Source organism: Corvus cornix, chromosome 2, assembly GCF_000738735.6.
Source record: "Corvus cornix cornix isolate S_Up_H32 chromosome 2, ASM73873v5, whole genome shotgun sequence".
In the NCBI taxonomy this organism is placed as follows: Eukaryota; Metazoa; Chordata; class Aves; order Passeriformes; family Corvidae; genus Corvus; species Corvus cornix.
The window spans coordinates 46,966,706-46,988,087 of NC_046333.1; the positions used below are offsets into that span (position 1 = coordinate 46,966,706).

Sequence of the window (21,382 nt, forward strand, 5' to 3'; positions counted from 1 at the left end):
GCCTTCTACCCCCATCCCACTTTCTTCTCTGTGGGAATTGTGCAGAAGCAGTGATGCTGAGGATGCACAGGCTGGTGCCCTCCATGCCTTTCTGGAAGTAGATTTCCAAACTCCTACTTAAAAACACAGGAACTTTCTTGATATTCCTTAAACAGTTGTGTTTCTGGCCTCTAGGCTTAACCTGATTAGTAGGAACACAGCATTTCACTGCTTTTTTTGCCCAGCACTGATGGGTACCTTGCAGCCTCAAACCAGTTCTTCAAGAGCCCAAGGATGACCCTGCCTCTCCTGCAGCACCCAGATGCTCCAGCTGAGTGCCCCAAAGCTGCCCACGCCATGGTGAGTGAGGAAGGTACAAAAGAGCAGCTTGCAGCAAACCAAATGCAAGAGTGATCTTTTCCCGCCCATGAATCACCAGTCCTGCCGGTGCTCGCACGAAGGAAACAGCTGCAGCCACAAATCAGGCAACTTAATAGGTCATTGCACTCTCCAAGTATTTCCCTTCTAGCTTTTCTCTGAACAATACAGAAAAAATGTCTGATCACATTCTCTTCATTAAGGAGCAAGTGAGTAAATCTGCCAAAATATGCCATCCGCTCTGTGGCCGGTGAGGGGTAACATCCAGATCCTGTTAGCATCACTTACAGTGATATCACCACCAAAACTCCTCAGGTTTGTGAACTGGCTGTTTTTTACAGGCAGACAGCAGGTAATGGGGGAGGATTTGCAAAATTCCTACTTCATGCAAGCATAAAAACTATTAGATCTAATTATCTCAGTGGCAATAGATATACCACACTGTACCCAGAAAACAGGGAGTGTTTCGCCCTGAGAATCACCTGGGGTTGCCCAGGGCAGTGGTGCTGTGCCAGCTGAACTGGCACTGATGGGCTGCATCTATTGTACCTACCCTAAAGCTGTGTAAAATTTACTTTTGGCTCCCTGCTAGGCTGCCTTTCACCATTTCACTGCTGGGCTGGGAGCCATATTGGCTTTGACAGTTCCCTGGCAAGCAAGCTGCGGCACTGTGGTCTGTCTTCAAGCAATTCCCACTCCAGGAAATGTAACACTATCTCCTTGTTTAATAGAATGTTTTGGGTTGAAAGGGACTTTAAAGGTCATCTGCTTCCAACCCCCCGTGCCATGGGTCAGGATACCTTCCATTAGATCAGCTAGCTCCAAGCCCCATCCTTTAATACTCCCAGGGATCGACCATCCACAGCTTCTCTGGGCAACCTGTTCCAGTGCCTTACCACCCTCACAGTAAGGAATTTCTTCCTTCTATCTAATCCAAATTCAGTGTAAATCTATTCCCCCTTGTCCCATCCCTACATGCCCTTGCAAAAAGTCCCTTTCTGGCCCTCATGTAAGCCCCTATTCAGTACTGGAAGGTGCTGTATGGTCTCCCTGGAGCCTTCTCTTCCCTTCTCAGCCTGTCTTCATAGCTCCAGCCCAATGATCATCCCCATGGATTCCTCTGGACTCGCTCCAGCAGATCCATGTCATTCTTGTGCTGGGGCCCCCAGAGTAGTACACAACATTCCAGGTAGGGTTTCATGTGAATGAAGCAGAGGGGCAGAATCACCTCCTGTGCCCAGCTGGTCACGCTGCCTTTGATGCAGCCCAGGACACATTTGGCTTTCTGGGCTGCCAGTGCACATCACTGGCTCCTGTTGAGCTTCTTGTCCACCAAGACCCCCAAGTCATTTTCCCCAGAGCTGGTCTTAATCCATTCTCCACCCAGTCTATACTTGTGCTTGGGATTTCCCCAACCCAGGTGCAGAACCTTGGACTTGGTCTTGTTGAATTTCATGAGGTTTTTTTTTTGCACAGGCCCAACTCTCAAGCCTGTCAAGGTCTCTCTGGATGCCATCCCTTTACTCCAGAGAGTCGACTGCACCACATAGCTCAGTGTCATCAGCAACATGCTGAAGGTGCTCTCAAACTCACAGTCCATGTTGCTGACAAAGATGCTGAACAGTGACGGTCCCTGAAGAACGTTACTCGTCACCATGCTCCTCTGAAAACCCTCTTTTTCTGCAGCCCCTGGGAGATCAGGCCACCCAGGGACTGAGGAGTGAAACAGAAATTCCCACCCCTCCTCACACACAGTCTCCTCTGCCTGCTTGTGCCCTTCATACACACTCATTCTCAGGGCCCCACGGGGCAGAGGAGCACTTGCCTCCACTGAGCAAGGAGCAGTTTCGGGGCACTGAGCAGAGCAGGGCCAGCCTTTGTTCAAAGCAAAAGTGTATTCAGCTGCCACAGTAAAAATGTAAAAGAAGAAAACATCGATGTGTAAGTGAAATTCAAGTCCATAATTTCTAAGACTGGGAGTCCTAAGAGGTTCTTCCCAAGAAAACCTAAATCCACTACATGACAGGGGGAGCTTTTTAAATACAAATCTCTTGTATCCTGTTATTGAAACCTTTAGTTGCAAAGGACATCTCCACAGCATGCAGTGCAGTTTCATACCCATTATGGCCCAGCAGAATGCTGAATATTTGAGGGCATGTAAAGTAATTATAAAGTGGCTTTTATATGCCATTATGCCTGGCTTTCTGGAAAATATTCCCAGTGCCATTTATATTATAGCCTGGAGAGAGGTCAGTTTTATGCTTTATATTCTTCTCCTGAGCTGTACTTTTTAAACCAGTGGTTATTATAGCAGAGATGGGAAGAAATTTGGACCTTTTATACACAGAATACACAATATTGATGAAACTGCTTACCTAGACAGAAATTGCCGCAATGACACTTACAAATGGTCAGCTGAATTTAGTTCTATGTCTTTAATAGCAATCTATGCCAGATGGATTAAGAAAGAGGCATAAAAATCCTGAGATGTGCCAATATATTTTCCTCTAGTCTATTCACTGAAAGATCCCACTAGGGCTTTATTCCTTTTTTTTTTTGTTTGTTCAAAATTATTTTAGTAAGCAAACAGTAACATAACAAACAAAAAAGATAAAACCACAAAAATCCCATTATTTTGCATGACATCTTAGCACACAGCCCAGCCCTATATGATCCACAAAAGAAAGAAATGCCCTTTTCAGAGGACACATACTGATTATCTGGGGTGCTGTTGTGCTTTCCAGTACAGCTTTTCTGGTGATGTTTACTTCTGCGCTGTGGGTGAGGATAGTTGAAAACAATCGAGATGTGAGAACAGTTGAACAAGGTGTGAGCAGTGGTATTACCATTACTGACAAACCACTGGCATTCAGCAGCAGTCCCAGTTTGGATGCTGAATGTCTGGGCTTGGCCAGCTGAACCATTCTGGTGAGGTAAAAGCTGTGTACAGTTTTGTCTCATGTGCTAACACGGATTTGAGAAAGAAAAAGGTCTGGGATCCTTTCTTTACAGCTGAGCAAAGCCATACACAGGGAAGGGAGAAGGCAGAGGAGAAACATCTGTCTTCCAACTTAGTACCCAAAAATCACGAATCAGCTCCATTTTCCCTCTTTCCCATTCACTGTATAGAATTAAACCCCAAGGTATTTTAGCAAGTAGCAGGCCAGATCTTTTTGCAGGGCTATCCTGCCTGAGCATCTAGGCATGTTTCTGTTTCCTTCACATGCAGCTAGAAATATAACTGCTGAGAAAGGAAAATGAAACAACTAATTGACTGGTGATGTTCTTTTGTTCCCATGATTTTCATAAATCCACATGAACATAGATGCAGGTGTTACCTGGGCACTGGTGCCCCAATCAAAGTCCATGGAAGGACAAAGAAGGAGGGGGAAAAGGGCAGGGAAGGGGCTGATACCTGTTATTTTCCCTGCCAGTGACTTGGCAGCCGCTTGAGGATGAAATCCAAGTTCACATTTAGTCTCATTTCATCTTTGATTATTGCTGACTCTCTTTCAATGAAATGTTCCCCTTTTGATTCTACACAGCCAAAAACACGTGTGTTCCCCAAAAATCACAGGACATAATGGTTTCCTAGAATAATGTTTTACCTGCCTCTAATCTCTAGTGGGGTTCTACTCACAAGGTTTCCATGGCCAGCACAGCTGCTGGCAGAGATGGGCCATGCGTTTTATTAAAGCTCAGAGGACCTTTGCTGGCCCCCAACGCAGTCATCACTCTGAATTTCAAAGAGTTGCTAGCAATCTGCTTTAATCAAAGTTATCCCTGTACCTTTGCAGTGCCAGCTGCCTGAAATGTGCAATACCCACAGGGAGACTAAGCCAAAATCTTGCTAAGACAGTAAGGTGCTCACCTTACATTGATCCAGTCCAATAGTGAGCTGATTTTTTGCTACGTCTGGCAACCATCACAACTCAGCATTCACCTTATGAGTCACTTCTCACCACAGTGAAAAGAGGAAAACACAAGTTCCTAATTGCTGCTTGATATACCACACAAATCTCCATTCACCCAAGATTTATGTTAAAATCTTCTACAACTACTTAAAAAAATATTTCAATTAATTCAATGTCAACTAATTAATTTCTGATATTTCCAAATGGCAATTTTCTATCTGATTTAGCTTTTCTTCGCATTATCTAATTGGATTACCTAACGGGAATTGTCACAACACTGCAACTTTGACAGAGATGTCTAAGCAGAGCTCTCAAAGGAGAGATACAACTTGGAGCGGGGGTTATAGCACCAGGGAAAAGCTCACCCTATTGCACTGTATGTGGAACAAGGTACTTCGAATTTAAAAGAACATGACTTTAGCACAGAAACCTATGTGGTTGGCAAAACCAACCCCCCTTACTTTCCAGTAACTTTAAAAGAGGTAAAAAAGCAGAAGAGAAATACATATTTTTCCATATGAAAACTGCTTTCTTTGTTGGCAGGCGTATTAAAATGAACAGGGACAGCAGAATGCTGGATAAATGCAGTCAATGCCTGTAAGCCAGAGTTGCTTGGATAATAGCTATCCAGCTGGTGAAGAAATTAGAAACATCAATCTAAGGTACCTTAACTACATTTTACACTAGAAAAATACCTGTAGACCCTCAGGTGCACTTGAAGAAGAAGAGCTTGCAATTTTGTACGTTTGGTTGTTGTGCTATAGGGTAGCAGACATTTCTCTGTGCAGCTTGGCCTGGGGACAGCCAATGTCCCTTTCAAAGCTTTTGAGTTTTGGGGTAGGTTCTCTATGAAGTGGTATCAAGGACAAAAAGAGTGTTAGCAGTCTAAGGAGAGAGGAGGATGACCTGGAGAGAAGTGATATGAACTGAGTGCTTGGAATTAGAGAGAGAAATATGCTTAAAAAAATTTAAGTATGGCAGCAGATTGTCTCAGCCCATTTCCTTGAGAGAACATTAGGCTGAACCTCTTTTTTGTTGCAGGTAATTTTCAGGAGGGTTGGGCTTGTTGGTTTTTTTAAAGAAGATGGTAAATCAGCACCGATAAATGAAATGAAAAATTATTTCTTCCCACTTAAATGGAGCTTATTATTAATACCCAGGTCTGACTCACAGCACAGGAAATATATTTAATTCTCTGAGGCTATTGTGACAGTCACGATGAGCACTGAAGCACAGACACTCTGACGTGTGCCGAGCTGCGGTGAGCCTGGGTACCACCGTGAGTTTGCCTGTGGAGAAATGTAAAATGTATTAAATGTATTAAATGTATTAAATGCTGGTTAAGACAGATAAGGCAGCCAATTTAACATGTGGTTTTAAGCAGTTCTAAATGCATTTCATCTTTAAAGGCAAATTTAAGTTAAGGCCCTGGTGTAGCAACACAAAACTTCATGTCGAAAGTCAATAATTTTCTGCCATTTCTGATTGCTGACTTGAAACAAATGACTGCCAGAGCAAACAAATTATGTCAAAGTTTAAATGTTTCAAATGTGAATGCATTAAAAGCAAGTCAACATTTCTGATTGATCTGATTATTTAACTTTAACTCTTCCTCCTTAGAAAAAGCTGACCATACCAAACTGTGTTCAAATGTCTGGACTATTAATATTCAATTGATAACGTTTATTTCCTGATTTAGGTGACTTAATTAGAATCCACTTTCAAGGCTTACAATGCAACTGAACAAATGCTGGAGCAATTGTTTAAAAAACAAATGGTTGCCACTACTGATAGAACAGGATTTGGAAAAGGGTGTGAGGAAAGACAGTATTTTCAGCTGACTTCAGTGGGGGTGATAGCTGAACCAGAGTAATCATCAGAAACATGGCAGAGTGAATGAATGGGTATAGTCAAGAAAATCATCCCTGGCAGAGTAGTCTGCATCATAAATGCAGAATAACATCAAATTGCAATCCTTTTCTTCCATATAAAAGAAAGTGAAACAAGAACAGAAAGTAAAATTATGCTTTTCAAAGGGAAAGAAGCTTGAAAACAGAAAGAAATTCTTTACTGTGAGGGTGGTGAGGCACTGGAACAGGTTGCCCAGACAAGCTGTGGGTACCCCATTCCTGGCAGTGTTCAAGGCCAGGCTGGATGGGGCTCTGAGCAACCTGGTCTAGTGGAAGATGTCCCAGCCTATGGCAGGGGGTTGGACCTAGGTGATTTTGAAGGTCCCTTCCAACCCAAACCATTCTATGATTCTATGAAAACCTAACATAAAAACTCGTGGAAAACTAGTAAGAAAGATCTATTAAAGAGCCAGTCACCTACTTAGCACACAGTTGGCTAAACCCTCATTCTTAATTGATACAAACGTATTTATTTGACAAAGAGCATTTCACACTCTTGTACCTCCAGGAGAGGCTGCCAATTTAGAGCTTACTGGGAAAGTTGCTGTGGGAAGGCTGTTGTAGCTGTGTTCAGTATTAGTCACCATCAACTCTATCTGCAAGGGCACCTCATGGCTCCCCACTCCCATTTTACAGCTTACTGGGAAAGTTACAGCTGTGTTCAGTTTTAGTCACCGTCAACTCTGTCTGCAAGGGCACCTCATGGCTCTCCTGCTCCCATCAATTCTAGTTCTTCAAAGGTGGAATGACTCCAGACACATTTCCATAGAACTTAGACACCTTGAGACTCACACTTGTAGGGCCTTGGCAGCCCGCAGCCCAGGACCTTCTATTGAATGCACAGGAAAACGAGATAAGGAAAGAAGCCTGAAATCTTCTGAGCTGGTTCATTACAGGCAGGTGGGAGCTGCTTGTAACTAAATATAGCTTGAAAGGTCTCTTGGCCTGGCAAAGACTGGATCATTAGAGAAAAGCAAATAACTTAGATAACGGGGAGCTCAGCAAACACACATATTAACTGGAAACAAGATAATGTTGCACTACTTGTTTTATAGCACGTTCTTAATTGCAGTAATCCAAGAGTCTATAAGGACAAGGCTGCAGGTGCAGTAGGACCACTATAACTTACTTACCATTTTATTTATGAGCCCAAGTTTCCTCCCACTTTCTCTCTTTGCACGTGGATGGAATATCTCTGTAGTCTAGATTTATTCTTTTTATTATGGTCTTACAGACTGGAGCACAATGAGCCCCATATCTGGAGTCTCCAGGTGCTGCTGTAATACAGATAAATAAATGACTGATAACAATACAGCCAGATAAATAAAATACACTGACCTGATATGAATTACTGCATTAGTTAGGCAATTTTTGCTCAGTAGCAATTTCTTACTCAGGGTACTAACAAAACCACCAAAGCAAAGCAAGAGTATTTTTTTTCATTACTGTGTGTTAAATTACATTTAGTTTGCATTTAGTTTTCTACCTTTATGAAATCCATTTGGGAACTTTTTGTTTTCTTTACTGAAATCAGTGCTTGTCACACCTGGAATACTGTGTTCAGTTTTGGTCCCTGCTGTACAAAAAAAGATGTGGACAGGCTAGAGAGATCCAGAGAAGGGCCACAAAGATGATCAAAGGACTGGGCAGCCTGACATATGAGGAAAGGCTGAGACAAAAGGGTTGATTCACCCTTGAGAAAAGGCAGCTTTGGAGGACCTTATAAACATGTTCCAGTACTTAAAGTGCGGTTACTAAGACAATGGAGGCTCCCTTTTTACAAGCAGTCACAAGGAAAAGACATGGGGTAATGGGTAGAAGTTACTCTTGGGGAGATTCTGATTGAACACAAGAGGAGAAATTTTCACAGTAACAGTCAGCCACTCATTTTTTACAAGGAGAAGAATCTCTACAGGGAAGTGGGGGATTCCCCAACACTGGACATTTATGAGACTCAGCTGGACAGGCTGCTGGACCATCTTGTACCATGCTTTTGCCAAGAAAGGTTGGATCAGGTAATCCTTGAAGTTTCCTTCCAACCTGGTACTCTACAATTTTGTGATTGATTCTGGTGAATTTTTTCAAAATGTTTGTTGGCTTTTAGTGGCTAATGGTGATCAGGTGATAACGCAAGGGTAGCAATGGGAAAAAAGATACAGTGTTGGATTTACACAGGCAACCCTGAAGGTCAGGCAAGACATGTAATCCCATGGGAAACACAGAGCAAGTCAGTTCAGCTTAAAAATACCCCTCCCATGTGTGCTGAGTGCTCCTGGGCACCTCACCTCTTAAGCACCAAGGTGAGGGGCCAGCAGAGCACCAGAAGGTGACAAAAACAATTATGGAAAACACTTGATGCTGAACCTGAAACTTGATATTTATTTGCCAGATACCAGGTAAATCTCACCTCACCCCAACACAATGCCATGGGTTTGGGCAGCACTACCCACACCGGAGTACCACGATGGAGAGTCTTTTGGCACAGAGAATTTCAGGGCTGAAAGCATTGCAGTGGGCTAGGTTTGTAGGGATGGAGAGAGAAAAAGATAGAGAGCATTTCCTGTCTTGGAAGAGAAGACAGGTGGGATCATCTAGATCTCCTCTTTGGTTAAAACAAAGTTGGGCATACCTGTGATGTATTTTACAGAAATTGCCAAAGGTAAAGGTGGACAGTCTTTTAAATGTCTGACACCTATTTATGTACATTTCTCATGGTTTCAAACCCACAATAAATAAAGGAGAAAATATTATTACCTACTTTTATGGTTCTTCTTCTTGTTTTTCCTGGCACTTCCACAGATTCTAACATAAATTTCAGCCTTTGTTTTAGAAACAAGGCACTGTTTCTCATGGTTAGAGAGAAAAAGATGAAAAACTTAACCCTAAAGTCAAAATGCAGAAGCCATGCCAAGGAAAACTGGTATTTATCTTCATTTCACAGCTCATTTTTTAAGTCTATCCTCTGATTTGGAGAGCTGATACAATATTTTCAGTGTCCTGGCCTGTCAAGAGTGGTATATGAGGTCCACAAAGAAGATAAGCACTAAGCACACTGGGCACACAACATGGCAATGTTGTGTCTGCCCCAGAAAACAGAGGAAGATTTTAGAAAGAAAGTAATATCACAGAGTGGATAAATAAATATTGTGTGTTTTGCCTTGCTTCTGTCTTTGGCAGCTCATGAGGTAATAGCTTTTCTATACAGATCAGTGTTCTCAAAGTTCAGGAAAACTCAGGTAATTGAGTGGAACAACTCAGCACATGTGTTTAGCATGCATTAATTCTATAACTCTCTTTCTCCACTAAGGTACATATGTGATGATAGCACAAGCAACGTAAGATTAGTTTATCATTTTTATCATTATTGATACTACAATTTACATGGTCATTAGTGTATATAGAGAAATACTAAAAATTAGCAGGAATTAAAGATATTGTCTATCTTATATCTAAATAACCTTCAATTTTCATTTTAATAATTACTCAAAGCAGAGTACTCTATGTGTACTCTGCCGCAGCAGGTCCTGGCCTGAGGCTGAAGGACACCTGCTCACTCCAGCAACTGGTGGCCATCCTGAAGTCCCTCTGAACATTATTGCCTTCTGCCGTGGGTGGCAATGGTTTGCTCCGTGCCTTGGGTTACAATGAAAAGGTGTAACCAAAAGTATTACCATCTTCATAAGCTGTTAAAACAGGTGGGGCAGTGTTCTTTATCTTCTCCAAGAGTCAGCCCTGATAACTCCCTCTGGGGGGCTATCTCCGCTAATGACTCATAGAATTACATCATCCCATTGTGAGATGCCCCACCCATGGGGAGGAACAAGACATTCCTACCTGTATATCATCTGATGCTTGGAACACCACGGGGGCACTACCACTGGATTCACAGAGGGCAAGAGCTTGATACCCACCACTGGACCTCCAGAGAAAGATCAGATCTTTCTATAGGATCACCACTTCAACAAAACCACATCCATTGCTCCAACAGGCCTGTAGCCACCATTTAATCAGACTGCTACCACTCCTCTATCAACAGGGTGTCAGGTTGTATTCTGACTGTCAGTTTAGGTCAGTGTTTCTATATTACTTTCTTTAATTTTCCTATTAAATTGTAGTTCTGACTTGGAATCTCCTGCTGGTTTGTTTTCGAACTAGTACACCCCAGGGCCCCCAATCATTTTTGTGACTCTAAATTGCTGTTAATCATCACAATTCCACGTGTAGCACTATGGAACCATCACCAAGTCTGTAAGCTAATGTATTGCTGCTGAAAGCTAAGTTTGCCAATTCCAGTGACAGCTGAGTGTTTTATGAAAAGGAAAATGATGTTGCGCTTCACTGAAGACAGTGTGACCACAAAAGCTGGCCAGTCCTGGTAAGCTGGTAACACTTTGAAAATGCATTTATAGAAACCTGGAACTTGGTTGCACTGACCCATCTCTCTCCTGGGGGCAACAACCATGTGGAAGCATTTGAAAAGTGGGAAGGAGATCTAAATTCATTAAACCTTCACGCTGATTTTTTTCCAGTTTGGAACATCTTTATGTGCTTTATTCTGCATTGTTTAGTCACAGTGTCTAAAGAAAAGAAGTGGTGTATCAGATGTATCAGGAACCAGCATTTGTGTCGTGCACAGTCTGGGTCATGAGCATACAGCAAGATACACATCTGTGAACTAGAACCACTTAAGAACAAGGGGAATGTGCTGCCATTCTTATACTACTTGGAGTAAAAACTTCAAGTGTCTAAGACCCCCACTAGGCTAGTGAGTAAACTTAAAAAATCCAAAAATAAGAAAATGTAAACCTGGAGATAATTGGCCTTGTCCTTGTTCTGTGGACCTTCTTATGGTACAAACAGCAACCATTCATAACTCCCAATGAGAGAGGCATGGAGGGCAAGTACCCCAAAGTTTGGGATTTATCAGTGCGCTCCTTTGCAAGGCTTTAGGCAATGTTAGATGTATCTTTTCTGGCACAAATAATTGCAGTCTTGTCTTGTTTTACGAGTTACTTTAGATGTTATTTTCTGCTATTTTGCATATTGCCAAAACAAAGATGTTACATCTGTGTCATTTAAAATTACTAGTTCAGGCTTACAGCCAAGCATTAAACCAGTTTCAAGGAGTTAGCAGAATTAAGCAGTGACTTATTCCTTTGCATTTTGAAAATGCCTTTAATTTTATTACATTTATCAATGTACGCACTAAATAAGTTTTTAGCATGGCCATTCTGAAAAATTGCCTCTCAGAACACTATTTTCTGAGGTTATGCAGTCTGCAATAAATTATTTTAAGCAGTTTTGAGCTAAGTCTGAGGCCACAATAAATGGTCTTTATCTTACTTTGCACAGTAATTACTGTAATAACCGTGACACCATTGCTGTCCACACTACTTCACACTACAGGGAAGTTATAATTCAGTTTTAATAGTTTAAAACAATGCTTTGTTATACCAATGACATGGTTGTTTGTTTTCATTTAGTATGTTATATTTTGGAATGCACAAATAATTTATTTAAATAAAGGTATATACAAATATGATGAAGGAGAAACTCTACAGAGTTCAGTACAATGGCTGCATGCACTGGGGATGACGCTGTGATTTGCTTCAGAGGCATGGAGTATGAACTGAAATCTAGGAAAAGTTTTGAAGATGTGCTGAAAATCCCATCACCACACTGAAGGGTCTTCAAACCTGCAACACATATTTTGAATAAAAAAACCCACATTAAACACATACCAAAGCCCCCTCTGAAAAAATTTGATGTTAAAACTGACTAAAATTTTCATTAATACCAGCAATGAGGAATATATATGCATATTTTCAGTTTAAGATTGTATATGTGACTCCAACAAAAACAGGTGCATTATGAATTGCCAAAAATCTGTACTTTGGTACCAGAACTTGCCCCTACATCCTGCTACCCTGGTAATACGTTTTACATGGTTGAGACTCACTACAAACCTGCTTTACATCATCAAATAGCACTTAGTGAAATTAAGCTAGAAAACTGTATGTTGAAATACAAATTTCTTAAAGATTTTTCACTCTAACTCAGGAGTAAGCAACTTCCAAAGAGAACTCACTGAGCCAAACAAAATCGCATCATGCTGTAAGCACCTTCAAACAAAACCCATGTTCAAAGCCACTATCCTAAAATATTATTGTGGTATTCTACTGTTCAATATCAAGCATTTGAAATTTATTGAAAAGGGTGCTGAGGGCAGGATTTTATCCAGAGATCCTCTGTTTGCAAACAGATGTTTTGTCTACACAGGAGGAAAGGTAACAAGTAGGAGAACATAGAAAAAGAACAGGAGAAATGCATTTGCCATAATTTTTCCTATCTAAAGAGATGCACATAAAGTCTTGATTAAATATCTAGTCTGCCTCCACAGTCAGTGGAGAGACACTGACACCTTAGAGGGCAACTGAGACCCTGCCCATTTTAGGAAGGAAAGCTTGTTCTGGAATTACCCATCCCTCTGACTGACTGCAGAGGCAACCTAGACAAGTACTTCATACTAGATATCTAATTTTTAAAGAGGCATTATCAGGAGATATACATCCTATTACCAAGTATGAAACATTTTCTCATCACTCCACAAGACAGACAAAATCAGAAACATGCCATATCACATGCTTCTGTCATAAGAACTTACTTGTACTCAGACCAAGGCACCTCCTTTTTTTAATCTTTAGCTTCCTATTTTGTAATTAGTTTCTCAAAGCATCTCTCTAACCTTTCTTCATATTGTCAGGCATACACTCAGACTACAAAATCCTTTGGGGTGTATTTCAGTCAGCAAAACTGTAATGTCAAACCAGGCTGGTCAAGCTGAATACAATTAAGTCATTTATTATTATCTCAGTGTTTAGTTACAAAGTTCAGTTCCTGACAACTCATGAGGTATCTCTGTCTGTCACTGACTCACTGGGTGCAAATTACACCTGCTCCATAACTAGCTTTGTGTGTAACTATTTCTAAAACAATTTAAATTTGGAATAATAGCAGTCTGCCTTTCATTCATTCAGCCTAGCTTCCTCCAGGAGGAAGGCTTAGGCAGCCATGCTGTGCGTCCAGCTGTCCAACCCTGTGTGGCTCTCCTAACTTCGCCCCCCAGCTTTCACATCCTTTGGACAATTTCAACCAAGTCAGGGAGAGGTACACTGATTTTAGAGATATTAGGTCCCAATGTGCCATGGAACACAGGACTGGATAGAAAGAAAATTTAATTGTGTCCTCACATGGAGGAAAAAGTTGGAGTGGGGTTGAGAATCCATACAGGGTTTTATCCTAGAAAACATATCCATAGGAAACTAGGCATTATTGTTCCCAGTACTCACATAACTGTCAGCAATGAGTGAAAAATACCATACTCAGTTTAAAGTGCTGTTACGGGGGTATGAAATAAAAATCTATTTCTCATCAATTCTTGATCTTAACTGCAGACTACTTGGTTATTTTCCTCATGAAGTTTTGCTCCCTGGTGTGTTATAAATAGCATTATTGAAACAATAATAATAATCATAAAGTTTTGTGATGAAGGGGTGAAAATTACAGAGAGTATTAGACTATTAGCGAGATATATTAGAGTATGAGTACTAACTACCCTGTGTGTTGCCTCAAATTCAAGGCAGTGGAAATTTCCCATTATGTGAGGGCTCTGCCTTGTCATTACCAAACACAAAATAGTCTAATACATTTCACTGCACTCCATGCAGTTTTTTAGATAAGCATCTGCAGAGAAAATTGCATCCCCACAGCTGTGGTTAGTCATCAAACCATCAGACAACGCTCTCCTTACACACAGAACCGTAAGTCTCATGGGCAATGTCCCTGGATGGTAGTAGGAATTTTGGGTCACCTTTCAGTGTCATGATCATGCCCTAAATTCAATGCTACAGGCTATTATGTTTAAGTACTCAACCAGTCTAGTTGAGCCTTTGCAGAGCACTTGCTTGTAGACTCCTGAGAAGACAACTGCAGAAAACATTTATTTCCGCAGTAGAAGTATTGCCAGCAAACTTCAGACCATCAGTAAAGGCTTAAACTGAGCTCATTCATGCTGGATTGTGAGTAAAACTTTTGTTTTGATTGTGAATAAAAATTTTTCTTCATGAGCCAAAACTCCCCCTGCATCTTACCTTTTCAACACACTCACTTTTCAGCTGTGTAAATTGTAGTCACTACTACAGTATCTTACATCATGGCTGAAGTGTCATTACCTAACTAGATAAATACATTATGTACATTTGAAACCCCAGTGTTGTTTGAAACACCACTGTTACTTCAAACCAAGTGCAAATGGAAATAAAAAGGCCTTTTTTCCCTTTGTAAAATATTAGATACAAAACCAATGTGAAATACTGTATTTTAAAGACAAGTCACCTCTGTGCATTTGTGCATGAGTTAACGTATGTGCATATTTACCACTTACACATCATCAGAGGAAAAATTCAAACCTGTGTGAGCAGCAAATGAGTAGCAATATGCTGTCTTTGGTGCTCAAATATGTCAGGAATCATCACCAGACATCGGCATACAATTCTATGTGAAAATGCCCAGAATGGGGCAAGTGTCATGGCAATGCTTCCCTTCCTCTGAATAAGAGGTATGGCCCACCCCCAAAATCAGGAAAAGAGGAGTCTGGACTCTATCATATCTGGTAAGGCACTTCTTGCATTCATAGATGGTGCTATCTCTTAAAAAAAAAAAGGAATTAAAGATGTTTTGCTTTAAGGACATGATTAGCCAGCTGTTGGTGGCACGTTTTCTCCCTGTGAAACATATTTATTGATAACAAATGAAACCGTTAAATCCAAATGAGCTCTTCATACATACCTGGATCTAGGAATGTTTTCTGTGCTTTCCCTCAACAAGAGGTCTGAGATCAGTGTATCTGGGCTTGATCTCTTTCCATATCTGAGGAAAAATTTTTAAAAGTTGTATTTTTGTATATGTCAGTTTTTACAAATGAAGACTTAGCACAGAACCATTAGTGACTTTTTTTTCATTAAAAAAAAAAAATAGAACAGACATAAATACCACTTTCCAGCAAGAATTTTAATTTGGCTTAGCCATGTGAGTGAATGTTCATTCTTATTTCATTTCCATATTTTTCTACATTTTTCCCATAATTATTTTACATTATAATATTGAAAAACTCTGAATATTTCTCAATTTGATGGCTGCTCCTGCATACTCTAGGACCTTGCACCTTACTGATGTGAGCATGGAGGAAGAGGAAAGAAGCTGTGCATGATCTGACCTCCAAGCATGTCATTCCTGCCTGCAAACCAACTTCCACCATCCCATTAACTTTCTCATTGGTTTAGATGATACTTATCCTCCATCAGGAAATTATGCAAGGTTTTTTAAGATAGCCAGTACACTTGGGGCTGCCCAACACATAGCACATTAGGTTGCAAAGACTGAGCTATCCCAAGGTAATCATCTTAAACTATGTGGCTGTGGGAATGAAAACTTGCTCGTTCAGAGTTCTTCTTCAATTAGATGGGATATAAGGGGCTACCTTTGTCCTATACTTACACAGCAGCTGGCTTTCTATTTGCCTTTTTTTTTTTTTAATCCTGAATACTGTACATCAGTCAACAGTTAAAAGTACTGCAATTTCCATTACTTGGGAAGGAATTCCATCTCTTTTCCTGGGAAAACAGAAGCAGCAGTGAGCAGCCTGCTTGAGAGGCATTTCACCACTATAAGGATTCATTAGCCTAAGAGTGATAGCTATGAGCAAATGCTCCCTTGGTTGGAAAGAATTAAGATCACAGTTTAACTTGTGTATGCAATTTTATTCTGAATCACAAAGTACATTAGCAGCTTTTGTGAATGCTGCTTGAGTGAAATTCTGATTCCAGAAAAATCAAAGGTATAGTTAAGGACTTAGATTTTATGCACTGCTATCAAAATGTTTCTCCAGTGACCCCAGTCATTCCAGTGGTTTAGATTTGGAAAAAGAAACCCAACCCAAACCTTCCCAAACTACACTTAAAAAGCTAACAGTGTTAACTGTTGATTGCATAACTTCCTTAAAAGTGGAAACATATCTCACTTTTCAATCCTTTTATTTAACTCTTTGTATTTTTTGTGGGTTTTTTTCTTTAATCATTTTAGTGCATCACCTGTGCTCCAGAAAGACAAAGCATCAGTTTCAGAAAGTTAAATTTCTTAATCTGAGCTGACTGAAAGCAGGTATTTGAAAAGAACCAGTCAGACATAGTAAAATGCTATTACAATAGCGCAATCAGGCACGATGCTGAATCAAATACCTTGCACTTCATCGCCACCAAGGGATTTCTTTCTAGTTCCCTGCTCTGATTAATATGGATGTGACCTGGACTTCAACTGAGGAGGAAGCTAATTTTCTGTGATTAAAGAAACTAATTTAACAAACCAAAGCTTGCTCTAGCAGCTCACACTTGGACAAAACTCCCACTAATCTCTCAGGAAGTTTTGCCTGAATAAGAAATAGGTAGCAACCACCTGGAGTGCAGAGATTCACTCAAATAATGAAGACAACTGTGTTGGGGAGATATATCTCATACGAGACACTTCAGCATCTTGGCTACTCCGTGCTACTACCTGTGCTGGATGGACCCATCACATCCTCACTGCAAAGCTGCACACAAGGTGTTCACTGACTGCAACCAACTGGGCTGCCCAAAGGACATCCATTCTTCCTTTGTCAGTCTCCTGTCTACCCTGTCATTTTGCCCCTGGGAAACATCCATGCTACCAACTTACTAAATAGGGGCCACTGACAAAGTCAATCTCTTTTTCCTGATGCAAATACCTTGAGACGTCTTTGCTCCAGCTGCTTCGTGCCTTTCCTTGCTCTGAGATACACATTTATCAAAAATCATGGCTGTTTTAAAAGACTTAGAAATACCGTGATTCCAAGACAGGTGAAAATACCTGGTCAGTTTTTATACTCCATTTGAGACATCAAGGCCTACTTTGGGGCACGCTGATAACCCACAGCTCCAGCTGAAGTCAAAGAGATTTAAGGAGTAAACGTTCTTATTCTGAATAAGGATGTAGTGTGTCAGGCTCAGCAAAATCTCAAAGCTTCCGATGGACGCTTGGGTGTTAGCACTCAAAGCCCATCAATGTCCAAAGCTGGCAACACTAGCTGACTCATCTCAAAAGCATCTGTGGGTCTGATTCAGAAAACTGTCCAAAACCCAAAGCCCTGGAGATCTGCCCCCTTGCCCATTAAAGGGTGTGGCATGAAGCAGGAGCAGCAGCACTGCCCAAGTCATACACACTTCCATATACTCTCTGCCCTGCCTATAGTTCAAGCCATTTCCAGCAGGAATGGCCTGACTGCTTTGCTACAGCACAGAAGAGCCACAGATTCATGAACAAGCTGCAAGTGATAAGGAAAGAATATAGTTTGTTAGCAAGAGGGAGTACAGGTAGCAGCAAGTAGCAGGAGGAGGAAGAGTCTGAAAAAAGCCTCCTGAACAGTGTGGTACAGGGGTATGAGGAAAGGACCACAGGACAGCTCTGGAGACAAAGCTGGAACTAATTCAAAGACACACAGACATCTGTAGAGTAGGAGTCTGCATCTGTGCTGGGCTCTCTTTTAAGTTACAACGACCTGGCACAAAAGGAAAAAGGGATCTCATCAGAAGCAAGAAGCCTGAAACAGGTCTCATGACCTAAACCATACAAGTACCTGTTTACCTCAGGTAACCTCAAAGGCATATTAAAGCTGACAGGCATTGGTCTCTAAAGCTGAGATGGATCTGAAGAAGAATTTCAAAGGAGAGAGGAAGCAAAGCAGCCAGATGGACGAGGTTTAAAGACAAGAAGAGAAGGATGATTTGGAAGGAAGAAGGTTCACTGAGCTCAGGTGAAGACCCTGTGGGTCACAGTAGTTTAGAGGGGAATGGCACTCAAATGCTTGAGTCAGGCCAGAAGCAGAAGGCAGAAAGATGAGCTATGGGGGCAGGAGGGGGGGTATTCATAATCACAAAAACATCAAAGGTGGCAGGACAGATGAATCTGAAGAGAAAAAAGCGTCGATCTCCTCATCTTCTCCTTTGCCAATGTGTTCTTACTGCTTCACCTCACCAGCTACATGCACCAGGTCTGGTGAGGTGCTGAGCACAGCTTCTCACTGACCCTCAGGAGGAGCAGGGTGAGCTCCTGGACCCCACCCCCGTGTCACAGGGCTCCCAAGCAGTACCATGCACAAAAAGCAGAGATAAAAATCTGTAAGAAGAGAGACAACTTTGAGCACATCTGCTGAAATAGACCAATCAATCATCCTTAGACCTGTCCAAAGTGCTTCAAAAGCAATTCATTTTGCAAGTGACTGCGTCACTGGTAAAACAGGAAACCTCCAGGAGCTCAGTTAAGCTTTCGAAATGGAGGTGGCAATTGCTTTATTTCTGGACTGTTAATGGAAACAGCACACCTTTTTGGTTTTTTAGTTAACCTGTGCAGTCAACTTTTAAATGTGTATCACAAAGTTTTCATTGTAGTGCTTTTGTCTGCTAATTTTCTTGTCCTTCCAGGTCAACTCTATTCCTTTAAATATAAGGGTGGTTAGGAAATATGAGTAAAAACTAAAGAACAAAATTTAAATTTCATCCATCAGAAACAATAACTATTTCAGTTCATTTCAGATCCCAAATCCACACAAAAGAACGAAACTGGTTTCAGTCTCTAAGTTGTGTACTTACAACTCATGAAATTGGGATAAAAGCTACACGGTCAACATTAAAACACACAGGGCACACACCAGAAGTGGAGGCTGAATAGAGAAAGGGGTGGGGGGGGGGGGGTGGTCATTTGGTTTGGTTTGGATTTGGGATTTTTTTTTTTAAATATGACCTAGATTTGGACAGGAGCCACCTTTGAAATGGGAGATGAAAGAAAGAAAAGAAGGGATGAGACACCAGCCTGGAGATCCCACCACATGCAAGAGGGAAAGGGCAGTAGAGGCAGAATTTGAGGATTGGATTTTTTTAGCAGTAATCTAGACAAAAGGTTATTTGAGCGCAGACTGCCACACAGAAGCATGCCTCACACAGGAACCAGTTGTGAATATTGCTTTAAAAGTTCAGGACTGAAGAGCTGGATTTCTATCAGCCCCTTCATCCGTCCTATGCTATTAGTGCACTGACAGACAGTGTTATGGGCTTGCTGGGAAAGCTCTCAGTTACATGATAGCCAGCCTTCTAATTTAATTATTCAGAATTCTAGAGGGACAGATGAAAACCTAATTTTAGACCTCTCATCTGGTTTTGATATTAAACAAATAGATAAATATGTCAAAGCTCTTCTGGGTCACACACTATTGTGGGACCTCAAGGGAAACTTCTATCAATCCCACAGGCTAACTGGACAGATGATTTTTTATCAAAGAAGATTATTTTTTTATAATAACTTGTCCTTTTTTTTTCCAGGCTGAGCCTTTATGTCTACTTTAACAAGCACGGTCAACCCAGAAAGCCAGCTTAGAGCCAGGTAGGCATGGGTTCACACTCTTTTCTCTTTCAGACTGGGCTTAAGTTCTTGATCTTGAAAGAGGTTTTTGTTAAGACTGGTGGGTTTTCTGGCACTCACAGCTGCATGAAGTAGCCTACAAACCACAAAACATCTGAATTACTACATCCCCACAGTGGGCACTTTTTCTCACTAAAATCTTCATTGGACTCGGGGGCAGCAACAGAAGTGGGAAACTGCTCCTACTGCCCTGTCTAGCTCTCTCCAGCTCCCAGGTTAGTTACCTTTCCCATTTGGGGGGCTCTCCCTGTACACGCTGCCCTGTGGTTCGTGCTCCTGCCTACCAGCCTGTCTGTGCCAGAGCTAGAAGAGGCTGAGAGAGCAGAGGCAGCACTGACCCCTGCCCCTTCTGACAACTTGGCGGAAATTCAGCTTTGAACCCATCGGCAACTCAGGGTTCCACGGGCGTTGCTCTCTAAAAGGAATCTGTGCACCACGTCTTCATCCGTGTCCTTGGCGAAAGCAGGGAGAGACACCCAGTGAGAGGGGGCACCCCACCTCCCTCCCCTGAGCCTCGCCAAGGAAAAAATCAGCCCGGGGAGTGGGAAAGAGGGATGTCTGCCGTCCCGCTCTGCCTACCTCTGCCTGGTGATGAGGTTGATGTAGTGCCTCAGCGCCGAGTAGTATCTGGCCATGTCCTCTGCGGGAGCGTCCTCGCCGGGGCTGTCCGGTTTGGAGGGGTACGCCTCTGCCAGCGTCCCCAGGCAGACCAGCAGCGACAGAGCGAAAGTCAGCACCGACACCCACAGCCTCACGGTGCCCTGCATCTGCGCGGCGGGGCGGGATGGATGAGAGCTGCCGTCAGCACCTGCCCCGACGGCGGGAGCAGCGCGGCCGCCCCAGCGCAGCCCCTGACCGGCCCGGACAGCCCCGCGTCCCCCTTCCCATTCCCATCCCTATCCCCACTCCCGTGCCCGCCCCCGTCCCGGCACTCACGGCGGCGGCTGCAGCGGAGCGGCTCTCGGCAGGCGAGGCGCGTCTGCCCGTGCGTCGGGGCTCCCGAGTGCGGGCTCCGCGCCCCGCCGGGGTGTTTTAAGGCTTCCCCGGCAGGCAGGAGGGGCCTCGGGCGATCACGCCTCGCCGGCTCCGGTCCCCCCCGCCCCGTTCTGCCTGCCCCTGCCCCGGGAGGGGCACGGCGGCCGCGGCCGGGCGGGGCCGGGCGGCACCGAGGGGGCGGGCGCTGCCGAGCCCCGCCGCAGCCCCCGCACCGCCCCCGCCGCCCTGGGGAACCCCACCCACGGGCTGCCCCCGGGCTGCCCCCGGGCTCTACTCCTGGGACTTGCACCCTTCTTCAAGTGTCCCGGACCGGCCGTGAGAGCCCGACTGTACCTGTGGAGCCGCCGTGCTGCCCGGTGCCCGAGTTCCCCGGGGAAAGGGAGCTCTGGGGAACGAGTTGGCCCCCCTCCTATAGGACTGGAGGGGCCCCAAGCTTGAGCTTTGGAGCAGTGGTGCTGCCGGACATAAAGCCAAGAAAGCAGGACGGTTTGGGACAACCAAAAGTACCAAATCAGTGCCACAGGCTCAGACATCGTACCCAATAAATGGGTAATTAGAGACCTACAGAATGGTTTGTGTTGGAAGAGACCTTAAAGACCAGATAGTTACAAATCCCCAGGCCATGGACAGGGACCCCTTCCACTAAACCAAATTGCTCAG

At 43.0% G+C, this 21,382-nt stretch overlaps 1 protein-coding gene across 1 annotated transcript; it reads right to left on the reverse strand.

Annotated features, from left to right (window-relative positions):
* Positions 1-11,582: 11,582 nt before the first annotated feature.
* Positions 11,583-20,793, reverse strand: NPY (neuropeptide Y). The gene is made up of 4 exons (XM_039550023.1): positions 20,663-20,793; positions 20,306-20,493; positions 15,029-15,109; positions 11,583-11,877 (listed from the first exon to the last, which is right to left on the reverse strand). The coding sequence occupies exons 2-4, from the start codon at positions 20,491-20,493 to the stop codon at positions 11,853-11,855; spliced, it is 294 nt and encodes a 97-aa protein (XP_039405957.1). The 5' UTR covers positions 20,663-20,793; the 3' UTR covers positions 11,583-11,852.
* Positions 20,794-21,382: the final 589 nt, after the last annotated feature.

Coding starts and splice junctions, on each gene's coding strand:
- NPY (XM_039550023.1), bottom strand. CDS start 20,493: ATGCAGGGCACCGTGAGGCTGTGGGTGTCGGTGCTGACTTTCGCTCTG. Junction 15,110..20,305: donor AACCTCATCACCAGGCAGAG/GTAGGCAGAGCG, acceptor ATTTTTCCTCAG/ATATGGAAAGAGATCAAGCC. Junction 11,878..15,028: donor GAAAACATTCCTAGATCCAG/GTATGTATGAAG, acceptor TATGTGTTGCAG/GTTTGAAGACCCTTCAGTGT.